This window comes from Micromesistius poutassou (assembly GCF_964030765.1).
Source record: "Micromesistius poutassou genome assembly, chromosome: 12".
NCBI classification, from domain to species: domain Eukaryota; kingdom Metazoa; phylum Chordata; class Actinopteri; order Gadiformes; family Gadidae; genus Micromesistius; species Micromesistius poutassou.
The window spans coordinates 17,085,315-17,109,827 of NC_140282.1; the positions used below are offsets into that span (position 1 = coordinate 17,085,315).

Genomic DNA, 24,513 nt, shown 5'->3' on the forward strand with positions numbered 1-24,513 from the left:
AGATGAGCCCTGCAATGCCACCCTTGTTACCATTGCCGAGAGTGTAGACTAATGGGTGTACAGTATGCAGTGACTGCTGCTGTGTGTCAAGTCTTTAACAGATTTGGTGGTTAATAATTGGCCAACTCTGGTGCTGGTTGATCAGCGCTCTTGGGTTTGTTGTGGTGTTTACTTTGAGCGGTTATTTGGGATACTGTGTGTTTAGAGCCAAGCCCTGACCTCTCAATGGTTGCTTCAGTTTTATTCCAGCTGTGTGGTGAGCACATTATACACCAGAGACTTTTTCTTGGAGCGGACTGCTGATCAGAAGTGAGAGTTGTGCGTTCTTTCAGTCTGACCAGCTCTACGGCTTTATTGTACTGCATCTGTTGAGTGTCCGAGTGTCCGAGGTGGAAGGAGGAAGCACTCAAAACCTCAGTCAAATGTGACAAAAAAACTGCAATTTTTTTGGAGCATGCTGTCCTCTCTTCCCTTGGAACATTCCAGTCACTTCTGAAAGTTCTGGGATGTGTGTCTGGAAAACAGCATTCGGGGGCCTTGAGAAGTTCACAGCCACTCACTCTGTTCTCGTTTATCTTGAGATCAACTGAATTCCTGAAAGTTTCGTAACACCCTTCAACTAAAGGGACAAAGCAGCCAGTCATAAAGGCAGACACCGGATGAGAATTGTTGACAACATTGTCACATTTTACAAGGGCTTTATGGCTTGCTGTCACGTCACATGACCACAACCTTTAACAGCTCCATTGAGAAGAGGCCCAGAGGAACTGGCATGCATCCATACAAGTTCAATAAAATTAAGGAAGGTCATTTTCCTGGTGATTTTTTACTGCATCTGATATATAACAAGGACACGGTTGATGTGTGAACACAGTGGATTATGCTATCCTGGTTATGCAACTCAGTTTTTGTTTTTTTTAAATGCGTGACAGCAATTATTTGTTTGCACAATGAGATTGCGTATTTTTACTGATTCTTTTTTAGTTTTTGCAAGATATTCAGAATTAAAAGCTTATTCCTTTTTACGTCAGATGCAGACAATGGATTTGGAGATGAGTCGTTTGATAAATTGAGTTATCTGATTCATAATAGTATACTTTTGTAGTGTAACGTGAGTCCATTATGTACAGGCCAGAGCCTGCTATTGCTCCTCTTCTTGTCACAAAGACGTACAATTAGCAGCATTAAGATGCATTTTATATACATTTTGTAAATACTTATATTTCTCCAAATCTGTACTTGCCATCTGTACTTCAGTTCACAGGTTTGCAATGGTAATTTTCCTTTTGATTCTTGCGTACATTACATATCAAGTACTTTATACTTTTCGTTGACTGGTTTTACTTCACTGTGTTTGTAGATAATCCCTACCTTTTATATCTGCACTTTTTCACCACAAGCCAAAACCGAGAAACTATATCTTACAGTTAAATTGAAGAGGCTGTAAATGCCACTGAAAACCGATCTGGATAGACTAAGAAGGAGTAACCAGTTATGGCAACAAGTTTACCTGAAAACAATTGTCATTTGTTTTGGTTGCAGCTTGGTTGGTTTAATTGTAAACCTGTTATTTACTGTATAAATGCTAAATATACACGGTTGCATCATAAAGTTGTTGAAATGTTCCCGTAGATAAAAATAGGAAAGATGTATCGTTCTCATGGTATCTTATTTGGCAAATAAACGTTGCATTCAGGCCTCAGGAATGAAGAATGATAGTTTAGTAGTATCACAGAAGTTGTTGAAGATCTGCCACAGAGTTTGTTTTCAAGAGCCTGACATGTCCTGTCACTGAAGCCATCAGGTCACCAACATATTATTGTGGTGGAAAGTGAAGACATGACTCTAGTTACAGTAGATTATTTAAACACTAAATGCTATGATATATTGTAGTTCACGAACACAGGGCTACACTTGGATTAACGGATTGAATGTACTTTACTATTTGGCAGGGCTGAGGAAGTGTGTGTTCCCACAATAGCCCATACAGCGAATACAGAGCTGGGGAACGTCTCTCTCAGGTTTTCATTGTGCGCTATACAGAGCTGGGGAACATATATACAAACAGTATACAGAACTGAGGAACATAGGCCCCTGGGAACGCAAGATCCTGGGAGAGCACATATGTAGAACTGAGGAACATAGGCCCCTGGGAACATTGGACCCTTTGTCATGTCATCTTGGGGGGACAATCTGGGGAATATAGGACAAAAGGAACATAGGCTCCTGGGAACATAGGACCTTAAAAAACAAAGGAATGACCCTGTGATATTCTACTCCTTTGACATGCTTCAGAACAACTTACTGTTGACACATCATCCAAATCCTTCCTGACATTGTTTTGCGCATCTGCTAGATGCAACAAACCTGAATTTAGCTCTCCAACCGTGTTTTATTTTTCATCCATGCTTTGCAGTTGTACACATTAAGACAATTCTTACTAACTGCTAAACTGTGGATGTTTTTGCTGTGGTTTCTGTACATTTGTTCTGTGCATTTAGTTATCTGTGTTGTACTGCGTTTGTCCTTGTCTGCTTGCTCATCAATTCTACCAGGTAATGATGGCTTAGGACCGGAAACTTAGAATCCCCTCGTCTTTGAGAGATAACTGCCATGTTTGGCAAACGCTACCCCACAGTTTGTCTAATCCCCTATTTTTAGTCAAATGTGACTTTTAGTCTACACACAGGAAGGCGATGTTCTTGACAGATTGATAGGTGCAAGAAATGTTTCCTGTGCCCTTATCTTCTGAGAAAAAACAGTAGAGGTTTAAGTATAAGGGGAAGACCGTATCCCTTTATTTGAGTGTTCTGGCAATTGAGGCTAAAGCATATTCAACTACCACTCAGAGCGTCGTTCCAGATGTTTTTTTTCCCTGTAGAAGCTGTTGATCTGCAGGTTTGATCTGCACATGTTACCGATGGGTCATATCTTTTCGGGGAGATTAGAAAAATCTGTATTTTCACTAATGGTTGTTCTGTTGGTGATGCTTACATTTCTTTTTTTTTTAAATATATATATATATATAAACACACAAATGTTGAAGTGATGGAACATAGGTTAAGGGTACCAAAACACACGCTACCGCTCGCTCTCCTTGCTCGTCCACTCACACACACACACACACTGCCATTCTCACACACACACATGCGCTACTCTCGTGACAATTATTAAGTTAGCTGAACATTATAGGGTCCCGTCCTTCCACTCCCTGTTTTCTCAGTTAAACACAGAAATCAACTACATTTGTCCCAGTGTTTGTTAGATGTGAAATGAAGCCAAAAAAGATGCTCACTTCCTCCAGTAACGCAGTCGTTCGCGACGCCTTTCTTGTTCGTCGTTTCTTCTATTTGTCTTTAACTCATGCTCCAATCTTTCATCGATCGATGCAGATGTTGTGGATGCAACGGAATATATGCATCGCTGCAGCAACATTTAACATGATCGCGATGAGTTCTGCCCGATCTGCCTGCACGCTGTCTGCAGTCAAACCAAAACAAACCCGATCCCGCCTCTTGCGAATCTCGACCCTACATCATATCCCGCCCCTTGTAAGCCCGCCCCCCTTAAGCAGCTGGAGATACTACTGATGACTGAGCGACACCGATCTCCGCATATCGGGCATCAAGTGTGAATAAGTGTGAATGACCCTCACGGTCGAACCTCCTGCTCTATAAATGCGGAGAAAAGACGGATGACGTATGTGAAAACGGCTTGTAGCTTTCATGTAAATGAGCTGCTGCCCATTGACCAATGAGCTGTCAGAGTGAACCACAGCATGCACAAGAAGTGATTGTTGCTGTTTGCGGACTCCCGGAGCTCTATATCTATATTATATAATATTATAATAATATAATGTAATATAATATATAGGAATCTATATAATATAATATCTAATATCACGGCCAAAAGCTATGTGCACCTCAAATTATATTATGAATCATAAAGACTGCGTCTGACGTCTCTGGTGCTCCCACAACAAGTAAAGACTCGTAGTGGGGGTTATCTCGCCCATGGTTGAGCGAAAAATTGGGGGAAAGGAACTTTGACTCCCTGAAGTCCGGATTGAACCACGACATGGAGGAGAAAGGGATTGTACTCCCGGAGCTGCCGGACTGCCGCTGGAGTTACCCCACCGGAGCTGCCAGACTGGCAGCGGGACTCCCTGCCAGGCAGTCACGTCTATTTTTGTATGGAATCTCCCTGCTTCTGAAATGCGCAAACATCTGATCTCCGCTCAGCGCTCGTCCGCTGGTCCACAAAATCTTATCTATGCTCTGATTGGAGGGAGATCGGGAAGTGGGTGGTAATATTCAAATGTGCCCCGCTCCTACATAGGAGGGGGCGCCGAAACTGACTCGCTCGTTTGGTAACTGTAGGCGGGGTACTTTCAGAAATGCATATCTCACTCAAAAAAGCATGTTAAAAGTTTGTATGCGTGTGACAGCACCGGAGACCCATAGCAACACCCAAAATCCCAGGAAAAGTTTTCCTAATATGTCCCCTTAAGCATGTTCGTATCATATCAAATGTATTGCCTAATAGTTAGCTGCAAAATGTCAAGTGACAATTAGCTTGCCTTTAACTTTTTTTTTAATTAAATGGCTGTATTTAGTTTAACTAGTTGAATTTAGGTGTGTGTGTGTGTGGAGTGTGTTGACTGGGGTGCTGGTTATGTAATGCATTATGGCTTTGAAGCCTGTGGAGCTGCTGTGTGTCGAACAGCCTGCTAGGCTTCTGAGTGCTCCAGACACGCCCACTGTGACTCAACGTAGATCAGCAGTACACAGACAGACAGACAGACATCCTCCCGAGAGACGGATTAGTTTGTATTACCAAAGTCCCCCCCAACAGGCTTGCTTCAGCTGAGATGAACTCTGTTCGGAAGAAGTTTTTTTTTTTTTTTATCAGTGGAGAAGAAAAGCAGAGAGATGGGGCGGGCACAGACAAATTGTCCGATCACTGCTCAGAATCCCAGGCTTACGTGTCCAACAATTGTGGGGGATTTTCTGGAAACGTTTGTCGAGCGTCTGGTTTTTACCTCAGTGGACTTGATCTGGTTCTGTGATTTTTAAAGAGAAATCGCACAGGATATTCCCTCTTGATTACAAATCATTTGCTCATTTTAAGGTTAACAATGGCTCAGAAACCGCTCTTCACAAAAAGCAAAAAGCCTTGACAAATTTCCTATGTTTTAGCTACAAGTAGTCTTTTATGACCAAGAGAGGATATGCATTTACTCCTGCGTTGGTAACTGTCTGTCCCTGCACACAGTCCAGTGCAGGGAATGTTAACCAGTTCACCAGTTGACCAGTTTATTGTAAACAAAGGAAAAATTCAATTGTAAAGTTAATTCTAAATCACACATTTGTTTTTAATCAAGATGACTGTCGCAAGTTTTGTTGGGTTGATGGGTAGAGCAAACCATTATGTGAGATCAGGGAATAAAGAAACTATTATATTAGCTGTACATTTCTTTCCTCCATACGCCACTGACTTTTTCGTGATGAGACACTGTTGACAAGACAAAGGCGGTACACAGACAACAGTACACGCTCTTCCTGTTTAGTCAGCCACAGTAGACGGCTCCTTACACTTGAGTTCAGGCCAACAAAGTAAACTATTCAATGATTCAATTTAATAGACTTGTGGTAAACCTGTGGTCAAACTTGTTGAACTCGTAATTGGTTTACACAATGTCATTGGTACTTGGTGCGGCAAGTAGCAAATCGGAAAATTAGGTGACAAAATGAAACTGTTAATTTGACATTGCATAACACGAACAGGGGCTGGGTTGTTGTCGAGGGCAAGCCTCGGCATTTAGTGAATCACGTAGCAGGCATGCGCCCCCTTCACACTGTTCCATACACCCTCTTTCACACGGAAGTCCCAGCTTCCATTCCATGTCCAGTAACAGATGCTGTGGCCCTAACAACGTTCCGGTGTTATCGTCCACTCTCGTAAGCTTTATTTATGCCAGTGTGTCAGTGTGTAGGGGGACCTAGCCGGACAACACATGCACAGATGGAAATGCTCACAAGTACACACTCACGCACGGTGCAGTGAGCTCTTGACGTCTGATCTACCAGGGTCACAAAACACGTGGCATGAGACGCCTTCTTTGATAAATAATAGTCTTTGCTATTTAATACTTTAACTACTCTATAAAATGACAAAAGAAAGTCCTTTTTGTTGCTGTTCTTTTGGCTTGGATTGAAAAGGTTACCACTCGCCACTGAGGTGGGTTTATTTTTCAGTCTGAAAGACAGCAAGCTTATTACAGGGAAATATCTGTTCAGTGACTATGCTTTCCCTCTGCTGAAACCCAACCCCTGCCAACACAGAGAGACAGACAGCCACACTTTCTTCTTGGCCTTGACCATGTTCGTCTGCAGCTGGCTAGATGTTGCCATTCCCTTCACAGGAACTATCTCTCCCCCGTCCTCCATGGCAAGAGGAGCGGATGTTCGGGATGCCCCCCCCCGTCTTCCATTAGGCCACGCACCTTTCCTCAACACATCTCTTATCTTCCACAGTGATAACATTCGTGACTCAATGGGACACTGAGTAGTGCATCGAGTAGTAGTTTGGCGAGTGAAACCGTGTCTTTTGTTTGGGTATTTTTCTTCCTCCTAGAGTGTCAGAAATAAAAAGCAAAACAAAGATGAAAGAAACAACCCGTTTCCACTGCAACTAACTCCCCCTGCCATCTCCTGCTTCCCTCACTTTGAACTCCAAGGTCTCCACTTCCCCCGTGACTTCTGTGTCTTGAACCATCCAGCTAAAGTGTTGCATAAACTAAAGTGTTACATCCCAGGCATGAGATAGTAGCCCTTGTGCCCTCAAGTCCACAGGGGCATGACCCTAACTTTGCCCATCCATTCCAGGTCTTTTTAGACACACACACACACTAATTCAGAACAATGTGTGTTTTTGAGGACTTGATGCTGTTCACTCCTGTGAGGCCGTAGAAGGGCAGCATAGCAAAGTCAGTAATGTTGCTGTTCCTCATTCCAATCAAGACTTGTACCCTAGGTACAAAAGTACTAGGTACAAAAGTATCTAGGGGAAGTTCAAAACCTAACAATCTGATTGTCATGCGTCTAATTTGGGAATTAACCTTCACAGATAAATGATCTTGCGACTATCTGTGCATGTTTTTTGATGTAATTTGAAGGTTTGTGGTTGTAAATTGATACAAATAAGATAAGACAGCTTGTGGCTACAGATGAAGACTGAGGTGACCGATATTCTAGGATTGGATGGTGGTGTCCTGCTGTTTGCGTCTGAGATTCAACTAATTGGATTGACCTCGTTTTCTGCATTGACCATGTGCTGTTAGCCTTTAGCAGTTGAGCTAAATCACATCCCTCACCTCGCCTCTAGGCACAGTGCCCTAGTCTAGGCAAGCGTAGAGTTAGCCTTGGAGTTAGCCTAGCATCAGCAAGCTAATGCTTGACATGTGGCCTACATATGTGCGTGTAGCTGATAAGACCACCTGTCTCGGCTTTGCCTCAGCATAGCTCGCTAAATCGAGAGAGAGCTTTTCCAATACACCTAATGACAAGAAGAGGTCACGACATACACATGATCGGGACACAGACACACACACACTCACACACACACAGAAGCCTATGAAAGTTATATTGCATTACAAATGATTCATTAACCTATACAGCCACTTCAAAATCATTAGCTCACTGGGTTCAGTTAACTTCAACGTTCAGTTTATATCTTTACTTCATTTTCCAAGCCCTCCTTTTTATTTTAAAACGAAAAAAATTAAAATTAAGTAATTCATGCATAGCATATTTGAATACCAAAGGTTTTCATTTTAATCAATGTTTGTCATCAGTGTTTGTTAAGAGCAATGTGGGTTTCTTTCCATCCCTTGGTTTGTGGAGTTAGATCCAGTCAGGAGCTCCAGTTAGACCAGTGGTGTGAGGCTGTTGAAGGCTATTTGCTGGGTAAACACTGGGCTCAGATTAGGAGAATGGGACGAGGTCCAAAGTAAACTTGGCCCATGTGTAAGGAGAGGAAGGTAAAACATTTCATGGAGTCACACTTGGAAAAGCGGAGGGAAGGAAATGTATTGTTGACGTGAACGGGTGACAGCGACTGCCAAAGCCGTCAATCTCCCCCTGTGTCATACAGGATAGCTTCAGGGCAGCTGCGAGTGCCGACCACGATAAAGGATCCAGGCTTCCCTTGAACTAAAGCCTGTCGAAACCCCAGGAGCATCATCGATGATGGCAATTTATTTGCCCCTGCACTGATTTATTAAAACCGCTAATCGCTTTCCCAGCTGTAGCTGCTGCTCAAACACAACTACAACTACAACTACAACTTCATTGTGCAGTACACCTCAGAGAATGGAGGATAGGTACAGATTATGCTTTGAACGTAGGGAGCGGGACGTTGGGCCAAAAGGTGCTACTCATTCATTTTCTGGCTGGGCTGTTTTGACAGACAGGGCAGGCATTTAACCACTTTAAGATGATTTAAGCACCGGCTGCAGACTGTTTCTGCGAGATTGTAATGCATTGTGATGATTATTTAAGCCAAGTTGCAAAGTGAATGGACGTTTCATGTCAGGGTGTACCATCACACAGATCCCCTTGTTGGAGGTCACGCCTATTGGAGGCATAATATATAGCCGTTCTTATATGATCTTTAATATTGCATTGAGGTGTATGCAGGTTAATCGCTAACATTACTTTATAATATGGAAAGTCTTGTCACTTTTTTTAAATTTATTTTCTCTATCATGTGACTACAATGACTTAATTTGCTTTAGTGTTCTCCACAACAGAGGCTGGGCCTCTGCGGCCACATGTGTTGTGCTGCACACTTGTCGTTGAGCGTGGGCGGCTGGCCCTCTATTTTAAGTTGAGCAACGAGGAATGCCGGGGGGGGGGGGGGGGCCCAGCCAAGCTCTGCCTTGGCCAACAGTGAGTGATCTATAATAACAATTAACAAATAGCTCTGCACTGTTAGCATATCGGGGGCTTTTGGCCTTCTAAACACTTGAAGTGAGCGAAGTTTACATTTCCCAGTCTGAATAATCCCCCTCTATCCCACACTGCTGTGGCTCTCACCGTTTTGTCCGGCACGCCCCATTGGAACAACTTAACATTTCCATCTATCTTTCTGTCGGGGCTGCTTCTTTCGTCTGCGCGAGCAGCCAGATATCTCTTGTCGTTCACATAGAGCTGTTCTCGCTGTAAGAGACACCGGGGGGTCATCTAACTGCCATGCACAGATGTGTTGCGCCGCCGAGTCGTCCCTGTAACCCCAAGGGAGTTAAAAGAACGAAATGCCTGCTACTAAACCGAACATTGTTTCGTTATTCTCTTGGTGACTTCAACATTCTAGCGTTCAGCGCTCATAAGTCTATTAGAGTTCTTTTGGGTCAGGCTTATATTTTTTTCCGCTCGTAAGAGAGAGAGAGAGCTGTCTGTTGGGCGCCGGCTCTGTGTTGTTCAGAGCTCTGCATCTCGACCCCCTTACCCTGACATTCCATCCCACTGTATGGCGGCCAGATTTTGGGGAAGCTCCTTTCCGCACCTCCTGCATTTCCTCTCCTTCCGCTGGTGTCTGGGCTGGTTCTCCCTTTTCCATGAAAACACGGAAGCCCCTCCCCTCCCTCCCTTTGTGTTTGTTTGGGTTGGGTTTTTGTTAGCGGCGAGGTCAACCTAAGCCCTGGTTCATGTTGAGTTGTTGTTCTGGTGTTGAGTTGGTTAATGTTGTGGTGGGTGTGTGTGTGTGTTCTTATGGAGATGGTTCTCTCAGACCCTTTTTTCCTCACATAGTGGTAAGAAGCGGGCCGTGCGACCAGGTGTTCCCCTCACCAGAGAGACCTCAAGCTGCTGTCATGATTCACAGAACCGGCCGTGGGGGTTACATTTTCTCTACCACAACCCCCCCCTCCCCAAAGAGTGCCTGTAAAGCTAGCCTGCCGTTCCTCATGGCACCCCTCCACACACAGGGAGTGAGACATCTCCGTATGCAAACCTTTGGAGGAGGATTATTATGTTGACATGTTGATGAGTCTCGTAACACATGGGTTGTATTTGCTTTATGGGAATAGCACTGAATCACGGTGATCACTGGTGTTGATGGATGAGGATAAAACTGCATTTTCTAGTAAAACCAAATAGCTAATATAATTATAAGGCAATAATACTGAAATGATTAAGTAGACACAGCTATTTTGAAGTGTTTGTTTCATGTCAATTCTCTTGCTTTTGGCAGGAGATTATTTTCACCCTATGCCACATTTCACACCAAGCCATACAAGTAGCTCCCTGGCAGAGTGATTCCATGTTGACACAAGCTACTAGAGTGAGTGGGATTGGTGTTTGCACTAAAAGATAGCCCTGTTTTCCTAATAGTGGAGCACATTTGCTCAGTGCTGGTCAAACACTTCCTAAACAAGGGGGCCAATTGACTGACTTCTCTATCTACATCAAAGCCCACTGTTGATGGGCTCCAACTGACCACAACGGATTACATTTTTACTGAAAAAATGACAGTGTTAAATCAAGGTGTAAAAGTCAGGCCATCCATTGTGATGGATGGAAAAAAGTAGTATCTGCTAAAAAAAGATTGCTTATAAAGTGGCTGAACGATTTTAGCTAAACCAAATGGAAGTTATAACGATTTGAAATTTAAACTAGGAGACCTTAAATTACAATGATTGACTACACAGTTTGTCCCGGCAGTGCACAAGTTTTTCCAGATCGTGTTATACCCGCCCTGAAAACCTCACACTTACATTCCCGGCTCAGGGTCATTGGCTATGAATAATCCTGGACCTGGAATGATTATAGTTTTAGTGAGTTTTTCCGTTTCATGTGACAGTGGGTATTTTCTTATTTGTCACTTGTTCCTGGTTATTGCCTCTGGCTATACCACCCCTGCCCTTTTGTTATGGGTGTGTCTAGTCAAGTTCAAGGTCTTCTATAGGCTATAATTCATTTACAGCCTCCATTCTGCACAAAACAACCATTAGCTTGGAGCATGTAGTCCTGCCGATTTGGCACATAAATCGCAAAACAAGGTTATGATACCGGCTACAAAAGCTAGCCACGCCCAACATAGTGCTGCATTGTGCTGGCACAGATTCAGGCTTTTAGGCACTCTGGAGTCTGTAGTGACTGGGTAAAAGTGACTGGCAACAAGAGGGTGTTTCTTTGAAATAATGTTGACTTGTTCAGTGTCAGCTCGCTGGATATAGTGGAGGGGTGGAGTTGGTAAAAACGATGAAAGTGTCTCGTTTGAAGTACATTTTTCCATGTGGTTATTGGTCCAAATGGTGCACACTTGGAACTTGGCAGAGCTCGAGGTGATTCCATTGACTATAATAATAGTAGTCTCTTTTCTGAGGCAGATTTAGCATCATCGTTTATGGGGAAATTCCATATCTATGTCTCCCTGAACATTATTAACTGCAAACTTGAGTGTCATACCTGTTGGGTGTTATGCTCAGTGAGCAGCTGTTTGGCTGATCTGTGCACCAGCGTTCCATTTAAAACCAGTTGTAACCCAGGATGTGTGGTCAGGAAAAGACTTTCAGAATACATGGATAGACTTTTGAGGTCTTGCTTATGTTGTCGAAATGTATCTCTTGACTCAGAAAGAAATAAGAGTTTCCTCTTTAAAAGAAATGACTGTAGTACCAACGTTTTTATTTCCACCTAGAAGATGTAGTCTAACTTTTGGACGAATGTTAGGTTAACTACGACTCTTTGGAGCAAGTATTTTTTTTTGTGTTTCTTAACATCGTCTTTTGAGTGTAGGAACAAGACTCTTTAAGAAACGTTCAGACTTTTTTGTGAGTGTCGTCCTGAAGTTTGTGTGACGGCCAGTAACGGGCATGGTGACTGTGGTGGCCTGGATGCTTGGCGCAACAAATCAAGTCTTGTTTGTTCCTGTGTTGGAGGGATCTGAAATGAGCTGAACCATGCCTGTGGGCCCAGCGTGGTGTGGGCCAGTGGAAAGAATGAGGGAAACCGCGCGCACAACTCAGACCCTCTCCGGTAGCCACACAATGACTGTTGTTTGTACTGCTTCTGATCATGCATGTCTACGTACAGTATATGCATACGTGTTACATTGATCAGAGGTATCAAAACAACCCTATACCTACACTCGTCAATATGTTCCAAGGGATACTGAAGGGCTTGGTTTAAAAAATCTATTTTACAATTTTAATAAAACTTAATTTGAATGATCCGATTGAAATATAATCCGGAGATATACTTTTTTTTTTGTGCCTTTATGGACAGGACAGGGAAAGGAAAGGAAGCAGGTTGGAGAAGAGAGGGAACTACATGTCTTAACATCGTGAGCAGTCATGTTGAACCACCGATCAGCCCAAGAGGTTGATCTCTAAATATATGCCTTTTCCTGTGGATGATTGAGGCTTTAACCCTGTTAGTTTTTCCCGGCCAGCCTTTGGACACAACTTGCACTGTATTGTGTTGACAGCTGTGTTGTGTTGGTCTTGTTAACTAGAAAGCGCATTAATGGAACTGCTTTGGGTTCACTTCTTAGTGTAAACATTATTACTTTTGCAACGCACCAGGTTAGAGGGTTCCTTTGACAATTGTCACATTAGTTCTCAAAGAATCTTTCTTATGACGTTGGAGCCGTGGCTGGGTTTCTTGTGCCGTATTTGTGTAAATCCATTGAACCCAATCCATCAGGATCACGATGTAACAAAGAAAATCAGTCAGTGAGGTACTCAATTTGAACTCCTTGTGCTCTCTTTGAGAGGAGTACCTCTCTGACCCCCCATGCTCATACGTTCAAGGCCAATAAGAATAAGTAGCAGTAGTAGTAGTCAAGGCAGTCAAGCTAAGTAGTCCAGAGTTCAACGCGCACACGCCTCTTCTCCGACCTGCCGATATCGAAGGCTAGCTCTCAGAAATATTTTATTTACATAGCTGTTTCATACACGTGATTGCACAATGAGTCGGCACGTTAAAGGGACCTTCAGTCTATGAGAGAGATTATGCTGGAGTGATGCTCCAATAATAAGACATGTCCACTGTGTGTGTGTGTGTGTGTGTGTGTGTGTGTGTGTGTGTGTGTGTGTGTGTGTGTGTGTGTGTGTGTGTGTGTGTGTGTGTGTGTGTGTGTGTGTGTGTGTGTGTGTGTGTGTGTGTGTGTGTGTGTTGTTTAGAGGTAACAGCAGCATCATCAACAACAACAATAGTGTTGAGAAAGTGGAGCTAACTATGTGTAGAAGGGCAGGAAGTGGCCAAGGGCAGGAGATGACATTGCATCAAAGGCATCTTAACAATGTTTGAAGGAGAACCTGTAAGACGGCTGCGGGGCTGCTGACATGGTACACTTACACTGTGAACAACGCCTTTAGCATTTCTCCAACTATGTCAACTGTGACTACTTGCCCCGTTTGTTTGAAGGCTCTTTTCAGGAGCACACAACATGGAGTTCCTTACACGATGAGGTGGTTCCTCAGACCTGTCACTATAAAAGTAACTTTTGTTTTCATGTGAAACTATTTTTTTTTCCCGTCTTAATTAAATCAATGTAGCAGGTCAATTGTGTGAATCACTTGGTACTTAATCTGTGTTGTGATTTATCTTCTAGAGACACAATGTACGAAAGCTTGTTTTGTTTGTTGAGTTGGTGAGTCATTTTAACAAAATACAGGTGAAGTCCTGAACACATCATCCTCTTCCACACACGCACACTCACTCACTCATGCTCACATGCACAGGCCAAGCACTATTATATTCCTCTTTATTTTAGCTCTGTTACAAATGGCATAATTTGGTCACATACTAAAGCCCACACCATGGGTAATGTGTGGGAATTGCAACGACACGTCGTTTCTTGATTGAGCTCAAAGCCCTTCGCTATGACAAATAAATGACTTACTATAGAATACTTTCCTAATGGGCTCAGTCTGTTCCCACTCTTTCTGTTTCATGCTGACATTGTTTTGATTGCATATAATTGTTTCCATAAAAACATCAGTTGAATCAAAAGTAGTAATGATATGACGAAGGAGGCTGGAAATAGATTGTACACTCTGTTGTGTTTGTGGAGGAACTGATACACAGAATCGAGGCTACATCAGGAGACCTTTTTTAAACTTTTTTAAGTTTCAGGTCTTCTGTGTATCCCATTTACACAACCCCATGCTCCAAACAAATGTGTAAATAAACCCAACTAAATGGGTCTCTTTAGGCATAAGAAGGAATATGTTTCTCAGCTTATGGTGGAACTGAGGTGGAGGGGAAGAGTGAGAATTGTATTTAATTTTTCTTACACTGAAGCGAAAGTGCCTTATTAGCTTTCAAATGTTGGTCATCAAGGGAGAGAGAGTGAACGAAAGAATGGGATACACACGGTAGAAAGACTTATCAGCCTGGGTGAGATGCCTCAGGAGGGTAGTCAGAGAAAGTGATGAGGTCAGACGGACGCAGAGGAAATAAGCTTAAGTTACTCATGCTGCTTTGAGAAATAAACACATTTGTGCGACTGATGAGGCCCTTACACAGCCCAAGGCTTTGATTACACTAACAAAAACACATCTTTAATCTTACGTTGGTGAACATCATCAGTCTACAAAGTCATCACAAAATAAATGCAACATCGAGTCCCACAGCTTTGTAAAACTTTGGGGTCTTTTTACATGCATGGCAAGAATAAGTTTGCGTGTGTGCGGACTACATACATATGCTGACATGTCTTGATGTGGTTATCACTGTACTCCCTTACATTGTTTTTCATGTAAATAATATTTGGTTTGAGAGATTATATTTTTTTTATTCAATAGCTGGAAAATTCTCAAACATGACTTGCATTCACAATCACATTAAGGGTATTTAGCAGACGCTTTTGTCCAATGCGACTAACAATAAGTACCTTTGTCAGAAGAGAAACGACAATATATCGCTGTCGGTACAGTAAGAATCTTCATAAAAACAAGAGCCAAGCACTTACAATTGCTAGGTTAACCCATTCCCCGTATACAACAAAGATAGCTAGGATAAGATGATACACAATGCCAAGTACTATTTTTAAGTGCCAGGACGTACAACATAAAATAAGTGTAAGAGGGGTGTTTTTAGGAGAGTAAGGGAGGTACTTATGAATACTTATATAAGACTTAATTATAAGATATGTTTGTGATGCAAAACATGGTTAGGGGAAGTGCCTTTTTATTAAATTACTATTATTGTGAATCAAATATCTCTCCACTAGTCAATGGAAAACTCAGTCAATCAACTTTTTTATTTCCTGTGTCTTCCTGTGGCTTATTCTGCAACATATAAATGAAAGTTTATGGGCATGTGTTGTTTTTATGCTGTATGTCATGTTGAGGTAATGAATACGCCATGGCCTAGATTAACCTTCTCTGAGTTGCCATGACCAACTCTGACCCAAGACCTCACATACCAAATTGTCAACACATAACCAAGTAGAAAGAAAATGACCATAACTGCTGTGAAGTGATTCAACTGCCATGAATATGTTGACCTCAGGTGTGGGATTAGGAGGCACATGGAGTGGAATAAACCCCTGGAGAGAAGTTTTTCTACTGCCCACACATACTGTGACATAACCATAATGCGAGCTGGGCCGGGACACCCTACCCCTGTGCTAGTCGGTGACTAGATTTCTGTCTTGGCTTGTGAAACAGTTACTAGATGAGCACTGCTCCTTTCAGTTTGATGGCTCCGGTTTCTAGGAGACTGGTGGAAATTGGTATGACTAATGAACGACAAAACCTTTCATACTACCGGCTTCTGACTGGACTAGTATTAGTACTGACTAGTATTTATAATAAACTTGGAAACTTGGAAACCACTACAGAAACGAATTGCATTTGTAAGCTATTAATATAATTTTATAGATGACTACTTTTTTTTTTTTTTTACTTGCGTGCTCACCCCAGCAGTGATACAGGCTACCGTCTGGACTAGATCAGCCTATTTTTATATGATCTTTTATCCTATCCCCCCCTCCTTTTCTATAATTTTTTTCTGTTTTTTCTTCTTCTTTCCTATCGTCTTCTACAATCTTGTCTCTTCTTTCCCGTCCTCTTTCCGAGGAACCACTAATAGTCATTCTGCTATGATTGAGTATCATTTTCAGCTGTGTTATTCTCCCCAGTGCTTACAAAGGTTTAATTATACCTCTGTGCTCTGGTCGAGCTGGTTTCCAAACCCTGCAGATGACTGTGTAATGTGCAGTTAGCTACATTAGAGTGCATTTGTTGTTTTGGTTTTCAACAATGGTAAAGAAACTAATTTATTAAAAAAAATACATTGTGCAAATATGAGGTGGTTTTGGCAACATAATGCAGTCAGGTCCCCGAACATAAATTCCTCTTTGCATATTTAACTCTATACCTGTGGGTCTGTAATTTTCATATTTGGTCTCAATCCAACAAAAATAGAATTACATGCATTGCCTCTATATTCAGATACATTTTATGCTGTATTCCAGTGATCTCGAAACTCTAACGCAGCCTATTTGAAGACGTGCAACATGTTTTAAAGGAATCCAGATGATTGAGTGAAACGCAGACCTGTTTTCATGTAGGGCAGTGGATAAACAGGTCAACTTTGGTGGTTTTGCTGTGTGACTTTGAGTGCTCACACCCCCAACATTAACACCACTTGCACGCAAACAACTTTTTGTCCAGAGCAATGAGTAATACAATTTCCCATTTTTTGCCCTTTGGAAAATAGATCTGGCATGGTGAATGGCACAATCTTTCATATTACGGCTACAGTGTTTTTGCTATTTGATTTATTTCAACAATTATGAACCCCCCCCCATTAGAGGTAAGCAGTATTAGCCTTCGCTTAGCATTAAAGGGACACTCAAGGGAAGAGTATGTAAAAGTGCGTTTACATGACACTCAAGGAAGTTGAATTATTGGGTTAGGCCAACTATGATTGGATTACTAAGAGTATACACTTTAGTCGAGCTAGAATCGAATTGGGTTTCTCATAGTCGAATTAAGACCCCTAGATAATTCGATTCATAGTCGAGTTAAGCGTGCATGTACGGAATGAGATTGGATTATATAAAATAATATAAATAAAATATAAAATCTTTTATTCTTCCTTCATCGCATACTTCGCTGAGGAGGATGAGTCAGATTATTGGCAGAGGTGATTTTACACCAATCAGAACATATTTATGAATGGAGACATTGATTTTGAAGACATTGAGCTAATATATTATTTAAAATGCTACAGTGTCCCTTTAACGTACTCCCGCAGTACCTGCCATGGAGCTGGCAGTGCAATGAGGACACCGAGAGAGTAGAGACCTGGATAGGAATCCCTGAAATACTATTAGCATCCCCCCCCCCCCCCCCCCCCCCCCGCCACCGTTATGTAGACTAGGGCATGTCAGCGCAATGCGCGGAGGAATTTGTGTTGGACTTGGAGCAGCGGAGCTACAAATAACTGCAGGGTTTAAACTTAATGCAGGCCCAACAACGACTTCCCCTCCGGGCACCCGTACAACATAAACAGAGTAGAGGGGGGGGGGGCAGCGCCGCAGCGCCTTATTAAAGCGCCACCACTACACGTGTTCCTCACTGGCCACATGGAGCCCATGGCCCGGCGAGGGGAAATGTTTCCATCAGGGCTGCACTCGCTTCCCTCCGTCCTTCTGGCGTCGACACGGACCGAAAGCCCAGGCCCCGGGCCACGGCCCGCCCTGAATGGGTGCTTTTTAAAAACTGAATAGAGGAGTTCGGGGACTGAAACTTTGATATGGTGCTTGAAACATTTGTTTCAGTAGGAATGGCTTACACTGCTGCTTACATGTGCAATGTGCCGTTCATTAGAGAGGCGTAGATAAATCCATATTCCATTTGTACAGTTAGTTATATCTCTCTGACCTGTGTCTTTTTGAGAGCCAATGTGTATTGAATCAGAAAATAATGAATTCCCATATGAAAAGGACCATATATTGAAATACACAAATACTGTTTCTTAATATGATTACAAAATGAACTCATTCCTATCTACGTTACTGGAGAGAGAGAGAGAGAGAGAGAGAGTCTCAAAGTTGATGTTTATGTGCAGGACTCATCCTAAACCCCTGTACCCCTCCTCTCAACTGTCACCTTGCAGGCTTTTGGAAACGCAAAGACAGCCCACAACAACAACTCCAGCCGCTTCGGCAAGTTCATCCAGGTCAACTACCAGGAGAGTGGCACCGTGAGAGGGTGAGGCTGATCTAATGGACGGGGGGGGGGGGGTTTTCCATTGTCATGTCTATCAGCATTGTGTTCCATAGACAGATGCGTCCATGCATGCATAGTTTCTCTCACACAGTAAACAGTGAAAAACGTTTTCACATTTACAAATGGAACATTTCTTCTGTGTCAAGTTACTTTTAATAATATACTGTATTTTGTCTTGCCACCCACCAGAGCTTACGTTGAAAAGTATCTCCTGGAGAAGTCGAGACTTGTTTATCAGGAGCACAACGAACGGTAAGAGATGAACGGTGGTGTCTGCCCTGTGTCCTTCTCCCAGCTGGCCAAGGACCGCTTGCCACTTTTGGTGCAAAAGTATTTCACTTTCAGAGTCATCCCCTTTCGTTCAAAACAATGTGGATTTCTAAGCCTCTTAACAATGAAACGGGAAGTAATCTACACAGAATGCAAGGTTTCTGTGTAGATTTGTTGCAAAGTTCTGCACATTTTGCACTCTCTGAAACACACAAACAAATAGTACAAATGCACATACAGCTATAGATTCAAAAATCAATGATGATGACCCATGTTTGATGTTATTTTTTGTTGTGGGAATCATCTCAGCCAATGGCTCGGGGCCTTTGCAAATTTACTTTTTGTCAAAATAGATTTATTGTTGAATTGGCATCTGATGAAACTGCAAAAAATTTAAAATTGGGCCTTGCCTACATTTTGAGACCAGTATTTACTCAACGGCTCGTGAGAAGAATCACTCGTAATCTATATCCTGTGTGTTGAACCACTTGAACCTTGCACGGCCCTGACCAACCAAGGGGCCGCCCACTTCCTGTCTGCCTTCCAGGAACTACCACGTGTTCTATTACCTGCTGGCGGGGGCGAGCGAGGAGGAGCGCACGGCCTTCCACCTCAGGAAGCCCGAAGAATACCATTACCTCAACCAGGTGGGTCGCCACCTCATACAGCCGCGCACACCTCGGGTGTACGTACCGGTCAGGCTTCACATTGACTGGAGGACATGTGTGTCTGCTCGGTGTGGAACACAATGCTCACTTTTCGCAAAGAGTCAAACAGAGAGAAAGTTGGATCAAGCATCAGTGTGTCTGGATGCACACTACGTCTGATCCTGGTCGGTCTGTCTCTTTCTCCGTTTGTTTGTTTGTTTGTTTGTTTGTTTGTTTGTCCCCCCCCCCCCCCTTTTACACTCTGGTGTCGTGTAAAAGGTCTCAGTCCTTTTTTAGATGTCATCTTTAAAGACACAAAAGTACATGGACCACGTACATCCACACAGCACGGTGACACCCATATACTGCTCTTAAACAGAGCTCAGGGTGGCTCACTTGGACCGGTTCACAGCAGACGGGGGAGAAAACATGCACACACACACACACATTCCTAAATAAAACTCAAAACCGGTTGACTGACTTGCTCCATACCGATGAGGCTAGTAAACACAAATGCATGAATTCTCAGAAATATCTAAAACACTGTCTTTTTGTATCGTCATTGTGGTCAAAACAAAAAAAAAACGGTTTCACATGAACAACACACTTATAGCAGACAATTAAAATGTGTGGAATGTGAATGTTGTGTGATACCTCTGCCTGGCGTGGCGCTCCGACTGTGATTGGACGATAGACCCATCTCCCCTCCACACTGCAGGGAACTTTTTGTTTCTCCTCTCATAGGCTGACACACCCACACCCCCGCGCACACATACCTGCCGATTGGCTGAATAGTAAATATGTACACGCATACATTCATTCATAGATCACGTCGTTCAACACACAAACAAGCCATTGTCATCTATCATAATACACTAACCGAATCATCTCATGAATGAACTCTTAAGTGTGTGTGTGTGTGTGTGTGTGTGTGTGTGTGTGTGTGTGTGTGTGTGTGCGTGTGCGAGTGAGTCGCTCTTGTATTCAAATGCACATACTTATTACTGTCTGTCTTATCTCTCCGTCTGACTCTCCATCCGTTACACATCCAGGCCTCCATCTGTCTGTCTCATTAGAATGCTGCTGTCTAACACTAACCCTGCCATCCACTCTACCTCTACCTCAACCTTTCCAGATGAAAAAGAAAGTCCACCGGCACTGGGACAGTTACAGTGAGAGCGAGCCGGTCAGTATTCTCAGCCTCCCCCCCCCCCCCACCAACGCGTGGGCTTGAGTGTGTTTGAAGAACGCCGTAGTTTCACCCCCATAGTCACTGTGCCCTTCCCCGTTGCTCCAACACTTCCACATGAGCACATTCTGCACAAAGCCACACACACACAAGCCTGGCTGCCTGTGTCAAAATATTCGTGTTGTGGTTCTTTTGTGGGGGTTTTTTCGGGGCACTTCCTTCTTTGGATTGTGGTGGTTGATTGGTTTGTTTTTGTTGATTTTGTTGTTGCGTGTGTTTCTACGTTTCTACCCTGCGCTGACCCTGCGTTTGTGTTCCCTAAGGCTGTCATTAGTCTTTGACAATTCAGTATCCTAAAACAAAACAATGTTGTAGAGAGCACTTCTGAATTGTGAGGAATACTATATAATAAATGAAAAAGGGAACTAGAAAAGATTTTTCAATTTCAGAGGAATTTAATTTCAAATGAATGAAAATCAATTACCAAAGAGAATCTCATTTGGGACTTTTCTTTAGCTGGTGGTAGTTTGACATGTCAATAATATTTGAGTGGATAGGTTATAATCTGTGACATATTACTATATGTCAGATACAGTAAACAGCCAATGTCTGCGATGCATGTTATTGTCCATATACGTCAGCTGTGGGTTGGATTTTCTTGGTTCTTAAAGGTAAATATGTTGTGTTTTGTGATGAAATCCTCTGCCGTCTTGCAACAGGATGGTTGAAGGGTTGCATCAGTATTGCATCCACAGTGGAGTCAGGAACAATTGCTTTGGTCCGACATGTGGACCAAATGTCGGGCACACCATGTGGATGTGTGGAATACAAGGTTTTCGCTTTCCGAGGAATGTCTTGTCATACTCACATAAACAATGGATGGATAGTACATAGTTCTATCTTTGCAGATTACCAGTCCAAAAATGTATGAAAATAGAATGAGCTGGATCATCCTAGATGCACAGTAGAACCATTAATCACCATTAAGCGTTGGCTGGTGATCATTTGTTTTCAGTGACTAAGACAGAACTCTGATCTGGGAGCAGCTATTAACGGTAACCAGACATCCTAGTTAGGATGCCTGGGAAGGCTTAACACTTGGGGAGAAGGGGGGGGGGGGGCGGCATTGGGTGTGTGTGTGTGTGTGTGGGGCTATCTTGTAGATAAGATTTTACGCAATACGTGTTTATCTTGACTCTGCCTTGTGTTAAGTAGATGTAGTCTCCCCTCATCTGCCCTTTTATTTTCCACCAGTTTAGTTTGTCCTGCGTCTCAGTAATATAAAACTGCACTCATAAATTTAGGCTTTTTCTGCAGCTTGCCAGTTTTCCATGGTTTGCGTTTGCCGGAAAAGCCGGGGCGGCGTTTTCCACTAAACAAGCAGAATACTACCCCCTCCTCACCCCACACCAGCATGGGCCGGTAGTGGTGCTGGTTTGTCAAAAACCATGCTTCATAATGATAACCATCCCGTCCGAATGACTTGCTTCCTCTGTCTGCGCTTTGCCACAGTTTCTCATCTTGTCCGATTCTAAGATTTAAAACAGTGAACAGAATGAGCCACAAATTTATGTATCGAGAACAATTTTGCCCCCACACAACCGTAGAAATCTCAAAGGGTTTGTATATTGAGGATGTCAAAGACAGCCAAGATGTCCAACGTGCTCATGAATAACATGCTGCAGTAGCCGACCGTAGCCTGTAGCCTGTCCCACGTGGGCGAGTGAGTTGAAATGTGTTGTTGTGGCGACGTAACCCGGTGACATGCCGTGTCCTCCTTGGTGGTCGCAGGACTGCTTCACCGTGGAGGGGGAGGACCTCAAGCACGACTTTGAGAGGCTGCAGTTGGCCATGGAGATGGTGGGCTTCCTGCCGGCCACACGCAAACAGTAAGAGACACACACACACACACACACACACACACACACACACACACACACACACACACACACACACACACACACACAGTGTGAGCGCAGTCATTGTCAATTCTAAAATCCTCGTATATGTATTCTAGTATCACTGGCTCACCCATTCCCCCTCCCCGTTGTTTCAGGATTTTCTCCCTGCTGTCTGCCATCCTCCACCTGGGGAACATCCGCTACAAGAGGAAGGCCTACCGGGACGAAGCCATCGACATCTGCAACCCGGAGGTGCTACCCATTGTCTCGGAGCTGTTGGAGGTGAGTTCACATCAGTAGGTCATTGGTGTCTTTCTTTCTTTTGGTTTGTGTTTTTTTTAATATACAGGGGCATCTCAATAAATTTGAATATTGTGGAAAAGTTAAAAAGTGTAATTCCGGCGAAAAAAAAAAAATTCTGCCTTTTTTTCGGTCTTTTTCGGCATGAAAATAATTATTTTGTTGATAATAGAGTATAGAGCTTGCCCCAAGTTGCCCAGAGCAATGTAAAAGCCCAAATGACTTCCATGTTATTGGCTAGGGGCACAGTGAACGCTTTCAAATCTGCATTTTTAACCACTATTATTGCTCAAAATGCCACCAAAACTCAAGGCCAAAGTATACTACTCTGTATCCGTAATCCGTAATCCGACGCCGTAACTACAGAGACCCCTCGAGCATTCGCAGTTCTCTGTCGGGATGTCGGAGATGGCCGCCGTGAGTGAGTGTTGCGAGCTCCAGTCTGCTGGCTTAACTATTTGTCTACTAAGGATGTTGTGATATCTATTTCCATCCTGAAAAAAAGTCTCTGGTGCTAATGAACTACCTGTGGTGAAACAAGAAAGAAAAACTAAAGCAGCCTTTGGCACCAAACCCACGAGTTTTGAGACTTCACCCTTCTCTTTGTGCGAGTGGAAACACTGATGGCCTTACAATGGGTGAACCAATTACTCTCCAAAGTATTTTTGATATGATGCAGCAAATGAAACTCGACATGATTTCACACATTGACTCTAAAATAGATTGACTTGGACCCAGTCTGAAGAAAATAGATGACTCCCTTCATATGCTCAGAGATCAGGTCAATGAGATTCAGCAGAGAGTATACTCAAACGAAGATTACATAACAGAACTGGTCAAACGTGTAAAGGTGCTCGAAAAGGAAAACACCGACCTTAAATCATGGACTGAAGACGCCGAGAACCAAAGCAGACGCTCCAATCTACGATTCGTCGGCATACCTGAGAAGGCCGAGGCCAAAGATATCCTCAGCTTCATGAGTAAATGAGCAAATTTCTCCGCTCCTCCTATGATTGAGCGCTGTCATCGGACTGGTATCATGGACAACATCAAAGCCAAGGGTCCCAGGCCGATCTTGGTAAAGTTTCAGTATTTTCAAGACAATCTGAAGATAATGAAACTAGCCAGGGACCCTTCAGTACAAAGCGAGGGCTGAGAACCAAGAGGGCTCCTCGAAGGAAGTTTGAGTCCATGTTTACCCGGACTTCTTTGCTGGTGGAGCCAATAATTATAGACCAATCTCAATTATCAATAGTATAGCAAAAATATTTGAAAAACTAATGTTTAATAAATTATCTAAATACCTTGCAGACTATAACATTTTATCTCCACACCAATCAGGTTTTCGACCTAATTACTCAACCACCACTGCTCTTCTAAAATTTACAAATGATAGACTGTCAGCAGCTGACAGCAATATGCCTACAGGTGCTATATTTATTGACCTTTCAAAAGCATTTGATATGGTTGATCATCATCTTCTCTTAAATAAATTGTATGCTATTGGTCTTTCTACTAACTCTCTTATTTTTTAACTAATTTCTTCATTTTAGAAGTCAGTGTGGCTCCTTTCAGGGAAGTCAATCAGAATTCAAGATCATTGATAAAGGTGTTCCACAAGACTCATCCTTAGGTCCTCTTTTGTTCACGATCTTTATTAATGATCTTCCTCAAATCTGTTCTGACTGCCAAATTCATTTATATGCAGATGATACTGTATTATACTCTTCCAGCTCTGATACTTCACAAATTCAACGCTCTCTACAATCTGATTTCAATCTGGTTCAAATATGGTTCTCTTCAAATAAGCTTCTGTTGAATAAGAAAAAATCATATAGTATGTTGTTTTGCACTCGACCTGATCCTTCGTTATTAAGTAACTGGTCTATTAGTCTTCTTGATGGAACAACAATAGATACAATTTAAGAATTTAAATATCTAGGCCTCTGGCTT

The 24,513-nt window shown here is 42.8% G+C and overlaps 1 protein-coding gene across 5 annotated transcripts in view; it reads left to right on the forward strand.

Annotated features, from left to right (window-relative positions):
• myo9aa (myosin IXAa) overlaps positions 1 to 24,513 on the forward strand; it is an 85,232-nt gene that overhangs the window by 19,065 nt on the left and 41,654 nt on the right. For 4 of the 5 annotated variants that reach the window (XM_084476524.1, XM_084476526.1, XM_084476525.1 and 1 more), the window contains exons 3-8: positions 18,141 to 18,235; positions 18,443 to 18,505; positions 19,071 to 19,170; positions 20,306 to 20,356; positions 22,151 to 22,248; positions 22,416 to 22,542. In XM_084476524.1, coding sequence (XP_084332650.1) covers positions 18,141 to 18,235; positions 18,443 to 18,505; positions 19,071 to 19,170; positions 20,306 to 20,356; positions 22,151 to 22,248; positions 22,416 to 22,542 — 534 coding nt within the window. The remainder of the gene's footprint in view (positions 1 to 18,140; positions 18,236 to 18,442; positions 18,506 to 19,070; positions 19,171 to 20,305; positions 20,357 to 22,150; positions 22,249 to 22,415; positions 22,543 to 24,513) is intronic. The other variant, XM_084476527.1, reaches the window with a different exon arrangement.